Raw genomic sequence first — 7,490 nt, 5'->3', positions numbered from 1 at the left:
CCTGTCTGTCTTCTGCTGATTTCTCTGTCCTCCATCTTTCTGTATTTTAACCTCTTTCCTTCTCTTGCTCTATAAAAAATAATATTATTCTCTTTTTACAATTTCTTTACTATAGACAATACTTGGACAAAAACCCTGCTGAGGTTTTAAAATAAACGGGCTTCCTTCTGCGGATTATTATGACTGGACATGTACTTAACTTAGCAACGGTGTGCTTTTGGACTGCAGATTGTCCAAACAGACCAATCAGAATACAGTATTTAACTACATTGTGTAAAATGTGTAGATTTCAGTGGATCATTATTAGCTAAGGGCTGTAGTTATTTGATGTCTTCCTCTTTGTCTGCAGTAAAAAGATGAAGCTGAGTGGACTTGTGACTGAGGACAAGGTGACTGGGGACAGGTACGTGACCCACGTGGCTGTCATGGAAGACATGATGGGACCCAAGCAGCCAGAACCCGAGCATGCAGACTCACAAAGCCCACCCCAAGGTAATAACATTATTCATTCTTGTTGTACTTGTAGTCTTGTTTTTGAGCTTTAAACAGAGCCAGGTGAGCTGTGCCTACAGTATGTATGCTAAGCTCATTCTAGCTCCATTACAAATGATTAACGATTCAATCTTCAACTTAATACACAGATTTGTTTTAATTGTCAAGCTTTTCCTTACATTAGAAGTGATGTCGCCTCGGTAGGATTGTTCAGACACGCTTTTTTCATGGTAATATGATAAACTAAGGATCCAGTCTTCAGCTAAACTAAACCCCCCCCCCCCCCCCTCTCTCTCTTCAGGCGGGCTGCCACTCTGTCACTCTGTGTGCTCGCCCATCTTACTGTGGAGTGTCATCACCATGGCGATGACCCAGCTGAGGCTGATCTTCTTCATGGGTGCCATGAACAAGATGCTGGAGTTCCTGGTCACCCACGGCCAGCCAAACCGTAACAATTCTACCCTACACCAACACTCGTTCATATAGTAGACGTACAAAACAGATCCTCAGCGAGGTCTTATTGACCAAAGCTGGGTCATGACGTTGTGTTAACGAGCCTGGCGCTGTTGTCTGTTTCAGCTTCAAAAGAGCTGCTGCAGGAGGTGGAGGAACAAGGTAATGTCACAGTGGACATCACCACTACAAACCATGTCTCTGAAAATGCTTTTAGATCATTCAGATATTTAATATATATATATATATATATATAATAACACTGTGTAGATAATCCTATTTTAATCGGCATACAGCACCGCACACAGTGACATGTAGTTTCTGCATTTAACACATCCTAGTATAAGAAGTAATTTTAATCTACTATACAGGGCCTGGGGAGAAGTGTGAGGGTAAGGTGCCTTGCTCATGGGTAACTTAACAGGGCCTAAGAGCTAAACCGGCACCTCTCAAGTACCAGTCCTGGCGACTGTCTGGTTCCCAAGCCAAGTCCTACAGACTGAGCTATCCCATTATTTACAGTTACCGTGTTACTGGCATGTGTCACAGGATCCCTTATTTATCTGTCTCAATTGTTTTCCTCACAGTGTGGAGAAGGCTTTGACCTTTATTATGTAAGTACTGTACAGAGAGGCGTGTATCTGTGGACCTCACTCTGCTTCTGCCTGTCCTCCCTAGTTGGTTTCTACTCCTCTATCTTCGGAACGATGCAGCTGTTGTGTCTTGCCACCTGTCCTTTGATTGGCTACATTATGGACTGGAGGTTGAAGGAGTGCGAAGAGGAAAATGCAAAGGACAGGTATGAGGAGGCGATGTATACATGCAGTATGCTGATGTTTGTACAGCGTAGGTTCAGAAAGTTTCTCTCACATGTACATGAAACTGAGATGTTGGCATGTGTCCCCTTTAGTGAATATGATCCCTCAAAGAGAGACAGAAAGATCCAGAAACTGACCAATGCCATGAGAGCTTTCATCTTCACCAACCTCCTATTGGTCACCTTCGGAATCCTTTCCATGATTGACAACCTGCCCATCCAGGTTAAAAAACACCTGGACTGGATTACAAACTATGTTACATATTAAAGTCATACAGAGCATGCTTATCAGTCGGTTCTCTTTCCTTCTCTTGTAGTTGGTGTCCTTTGTCCTGCACACCATAGTGAGAGGATTTATCCACTCCTGCTGTGGAGGTCTCTATGCAGCTGTGTAAGTAACCCCACATACAGGGGGGTCAGAGGGTCAGGATCCAGGGCTTCAGGGTGTGATTCATTTGTCTCTCATGTCCCGCTCCAGGTATCCAGCCAACCACTTTGGAACACTGACAGGCATGCAGTCCATGGTCAGTGCTGCCTTCGCCCTGCTGCAACAGCCACTGTTCATCCTGATGCTGGGACACCTCAATGGAGATCCTTACTGGGTATAGAGCATGGACACACACACAGATTCTAAAACATGTTGTTCTCAACACTGACATGTCTCTCCTCCTACAGATCAATCTGGGCCTTCTCATCATGTCCATGGCAGGCTTCCTGTTGCCAGGCTATCTATTCTATCACCGTAGAAACCTGACCTTGGCAAAAGCAGAACGTGATAGGTTGGCTGCCAGCCAATCAGACAAGGAGAATGCTCCTCTAACCCAATCAGATGGTAGAACTGCTAATAGCCAAGCCAATGGGCTTGCAGCTAATGGCTACACAACAAATAGCATTCAGTAGTTTATTTATTGTGAGGATGCAAATGCCACTCACTACATTTTTATTTGAAACATTTAGGAAACACATAATAGCACAGTTTAAAATGGACCAGGAAGCTACATTTGTAACCCTAATGTCAGATATCTCTGTGCCTTTTCTCTAGATTTGATCACTCATCATTTCAAAATGACTCGTGAAGATGGCTCAGTAGTTAGCTCTGTGGCTTTCTGGCTAGGCCTCAGTCCTGGAGATACATGCTGTTCTCCTGTGTGGGGGCTGCTTTCTCCACAAACACTCTAAATGCCCAGATGTTAGAATATGTGTATGTAAGGGTTAGGTGAACTGCATGCTGGGAAAGTTTCCAGTCTCCAAATGCTTGACCCAAATATTATTTAAAAGAAATATATCAGCATTTAAGGCCATTGCGTATGTATGCAACTTTAATCCTTTTTACTGTTACTCAGATACAGTAGCTCAAACTCAATTTCATTGCGTATAAAGGTTGCACTCAAAGGGCCGGTTGTAACTATATAAATATATAATATATATATAAAATAATGTATTATATTACATTATTGCCTCTGAATTGGATTGTTATCGGATAGGACAATAACTTAGTAATTAGCTACGTCTGAAAGCAGAAGTCTAGGGCAAATAATTGCAAGTCTCTTCAGTGCGTAACAAAACGAGATTATGGGCAACCTGCTTCTGTACATCGGCATGTAACCGTATAATACACTTATTATATTCTTTGCACGCTCTTGCAGGGCCACATAAAATCAAGTCGCGGGCCGGATTTGGCCCCCGGGCCTTGAGTTTGAGACCCCTGCTTTAAGTAATCCATCAAATCAAGCAGCAAAGCTGCAAGCCAATAACGCACGTCTACATATTAGGGCTTTGAGCGTTATTTGTCATCTTGAAATACCAATACAGAAAGGACATGCTTTGAATGACTCTAAAGAAAAGTTAGACTCATTAACACTGAAACAAACTCTTGATCAATTCAATAAATTGCTCCTGTTGCTCCTAATACTTTGGCTTGACTTCTTAAGTAGATACTTGCTGAATGCAGCAGGTAGTATCATTAATACCTGCTGGAGTAATGCTAAAGAAATAGTTGAATAGAAGATTGATACTACTGCCTGCATGTTCAATTGTATGTAACAGATTAGCTTAGCATAAAGACCAGTGTAAAAGCTAGCCTGGCCCTTTCCAAAACGTTAAACATACACCTAGCAATACCTCGGAGTCATTTCATATACAGTTTGAATGAATGTGTGAGATGATATAGAGTGGTGCAGTGATAACGTATGTTTGTAGGCAGTCACAAGGGCTCCATCGACAAAAAGAAGACATTGGATTTTAGGATTATTTGAAAATAAGCATCGTGGCAGACACGTCTATGATACTTACACGTTTGTTCAGCGGGATCATTTTCACATACTAAAACGTAGTTTTAGAACAATTGAAGCGTAAATGCAAAAATCAGAGGTTTAGTAGTCCCGTTTAGACATTTGCTAGCATTCGCTGTTTTTATGACATAAAAGCTCAAGACATTCACCAGTGTGGTGTTTGCCGAAATGTTTTATGTTGCAGAAAAAAATCTTTTCAGGTTGTGTTAACCACAGTGCTTTTTTGGGAATCTAACCAAAAACTCTTTGAGACGTGGGAGCCCTAATGTGCTAACATGCTAACTCATTTCAGGTTTAGGACTCATTCCTGCACCACTCTATTAATCTGCCACTAACCAGGACGACCGGGCTTTCTAGATCAACCTGAATGTCCCATTTGGAAAGCAATGAAGTGAGGATGGATGAGGTAGTCGAGTTGGACTTTTCCTCTATAATGGTGACAAATGGATCTAACATAACTATGATTGTTGCAACTATGGTAACATCATTTAAAGGTTATATTTAAGTAGTTTCTGTTTATGGCTTTAAATATGAACACATGTCTCAACAACATCATACAAACAAATCCCTGACACAGCTCTAATTGATATGTTTCATAAAAACAAGGCTAACGGTGTCTATGATAGTGAGTGATCCGCTGATTGTGACGGAGCTTCCTGCTTTTATCACCACTACCATAGAGCATACATACAGCAGTTAGCTATTAGCAGGCTAACATAGTGGAGCTACAGAGACACATGTTTCCCTCAGAAGTTACTGGAGACCAACACAGAGCTAAAAGAGAGAGAATAATGGACATGGAATTTACAGAAGCAAGTTTGTCCAAAGTAAAGGAGAGTAAATCTAGACACACATGCAAATGACTCGGATTGAAACATCTTACAAGCTGTCTGCGACTGTCTGCTGGTTTCTCACAGCACTGCATTTATAACATTTTGTCAAAGTTGTCATATTGCCATGACAACGCCTTTTTGACAGTCGTGTTGCAGCCAACTTGCTAAGTATCCCTGGGATATTTGAGTTTGACTTTATGAAGTTAACTGTATTTACAGGAACAACTAAGTTAAAGGTTTTCAAAGTTTGAAAGCTCCGTATTTAATCCCCCGCCCTGTCCTCGACTGTGCCGGCACAGAAAAGGAGATCATAAGAACAACGAAATGTGTAGTACAGTATAACAATTGATTTTGTCGTAGCGAGTCACTCAAGCTGCTTTATTTGACTGTTGCTTTTTCAGAAGCACTTGAGTGTCACAAAGGCTGAACCCCATGCTGAGTGCAGATCTGTGATTTGGTGAAGGCCTTCAGGCTGACATGGCTTTCAGATCGTCTGTGAACAGAGAGATTGTACAGTGTTAATAGATATATAAAAATAGTTTAATGATAGGCTTTATTTTGTGATGACATAATGAAATGTAAAACAATGTTTATTACAGAATGTGCATGCTTACCAAGTGCCTCGGGTGACATCTAAGTGCCATCTGCTGAGGTTTAAGTGTCCTGATCGAAGGCAGCATACGCACAAACAAAGAAACCATTTTGTTTCAAGTCAGCACCATGCTGCTTCTCTGATAGTTGACATACAAACCAAAAGCAGGTGCACCTTAAACATAATACAACCAGTCCAGGAACACTGGCCACAGAAATGATTGTGACAGGAATCTGATGCTATAGACTTATTTATTGTACGTCCATTGTATTGGACGCGTCATGATGTAAAGATGCTGCTTGTATTGTGTCCATCTTTTGTGTGTCTTTATTTTATTGTTCATCAGGGGTAATTCAGATGAAAAAGGTCACAGCATTTGGCATCACTTTTGTTGATGAAAAGGGAGCTAAAGTGTTATCAAAAATGTCATCAAAATGAAAAGTAAGTTAACATGTTTATCATCGTTGAAAACCAATTGACCACTGAGAATGTAGTTTAAAAATAATTGTTCCGCGTCAATAAGGAAAATGTCTTTTGTGTATCATTTATTTGGTTTCTGACTTGATTGATTGTGGAACAGTTTTAAATATAAAAAAATGATAAAAGATGTAAAAAATGAAATTGTGTTCTTGTTCCGCATTATCAGAGGACTCAGTTTCAGGTCCATATCAGAATGTAGTGTCTCTACCGGGACATGTCTCCATGCTTTCAAGTTCAAAAAGCTCTGTATTGTTCTCATCCTGCCTGTGCTGCAGCCATAGACTGAATATATGATTGATTGGTTAGCTGGCTGGCTCCATTGTGAATCTTAGAATCCACTCAGCAGCTGTTAACAAATAATCAGTATTATGAATCACCAAATATGTATTGGTAAAAAATTACTTTCTGTGTGTTAAAGTGACCTTCAAAAGGTCACCTTCAGCCACCTGTGTCCAGAAGACATGGTGGCTGTTAGTGTTTGCTGCTTCGCCCGCTGCCATGCATTGAAGACAGGAAGACCTGCCCTGTGTGTTACCCCCGGGTCGCCATTTGCCCATCCCTGATGTATATCAACCAATGTGTGTAATGTGAGTGATAAAAGTAATTTATAAAGTATATCTTCTTCTTCAACATGTTTTAAGCTTCCGTTACACCTTCCTCAGATGACTTGCTTTGAGATATGTTTTGGCTAAATGTTGTGTAGGTCCCATGTCATGCTTTTCCAGTTATCACCCGTCCCCTTGTGTTATGAAGGTGTTTCTGCATGTAAACAGTCTGCAGAGTCAAAACCCCTCAAAGTACACCCTGTAGCGAGTAAAACTCTAACACAGAAAAGACCTGTCTGTGCTGCCCCAGAACGCCTCGTTGGACATTTCTTATTTTCCATTATTTACTTCCTGGGCACTCTGATGATACCCAGAGGCCACACCCCCTGCCAGCCTTTCACGAAACAAAGCTTCCCAAACCTTTCAGGACTCATGCCGGATATGTACAGCGTAGGGCTCTGAAGAACGATGCTGTTCCTACTTTGTTTGGACCAGCGAGAGATTCGGGTACACAACCTGTAAGTATTCATTGTTGTTTGTGTATTTATGATGTTTAAAACAAACAATGTATCTACCACGACTGTTTAAATGGGTAAACGTTTTTCGGACTACTACGTTGGGATGGCGGAGAAATGCTCTCCGCAGACCCGTTCTCACAGCGTTAGAAACCTTTTTTTACTCAATATCAAGCCACACTTATTGTTTTTACTTCGGCTGTGAGTGTTTGTGTGCTCAGGATGAGTTTGGCTTGTTCTCGCTGACATGGAAGCCTGTCTGTTCCTCACAGCAGATCGCAGCAACGAGCCTCTCAACGTCCCGACCAATCAGAGCACACTGGGCTCACAGGGAGGGGGGGGGGGCAGGAGCTCCAACAAGCCATTTAGGACAGAGAGTGAATGCCGGTGAATACACATACTGTACAGAGATGCTGTGAGAAACCAACGTGAGTTTGGAAAATTGCACAATATAAATCTATTCTAGTAGACC

At 41.6% G+C, this 7,490-nt stretch overlaps 1 protein-coding gene across 1 annotated transcript in view; it reads left to right on the top strand.

Annotated features, from left to right (window-relative positions):
- Positions 1–6,588, top strand: part of slc43a1b (solute carrier family 43 member 1b) — a 33,498-nt gene extending 26,910 nt beyond the window's left edge. Inside the window, exons 8-15 of the mRNA XM_034095170.2 lie at positions 350–492; positions 794–940; positions 1,072–1,107; positions 1,624–1,744; positions 1,856–1,985; positions 2,080–2,153; positions 2,241–2,364; positions 2,438–6,588. Coding sequence (XP_033951061.1) covers positions 350–492; positions 794–940; positions 1,072–1,107; positions 1,624–1,744; positions 1,856–1,985; positions 2,080–2,153; positions 2,241–2,364; positions 2,438–2,662 — 1,000 coding nt within the window. The 3' untranslated portion in view covers positions 2,663–6,588. The remainder of the gene's footprint in view (positions 1–349; positions 493–793; positions 941–1,071; positions 1,108–1,623; positions 1,745–1,855; positions 1,986–2,079; positions 2,154–2,240; positions 2,365–2,437) is intronic.
- The last annotated feature ends 902 nt before the right edge of the window (positions 6,589–7,490 follow it).

This window comes from Pseudochaenichthys georgianus, chromosome 1 (genome assembly GCF_902827115.2).
Source record: "Pseudochaenichthys georgianus chromosome 1, fPseGeo1.2, whole genome shotgun sequence".
Lineage (NCBI taxonomy): Eukaryota > Metazoa > Chordata > Actinopteri > Perciformes > Channichthyidae > Pseudochaenichthys > Pseudochaenichthys georgianus.
The sequence above is the reverse complement of the archived record's forward strand: the minus strand, read 5'-3'. Positions and strand labels throughout refer to the sequence as shown.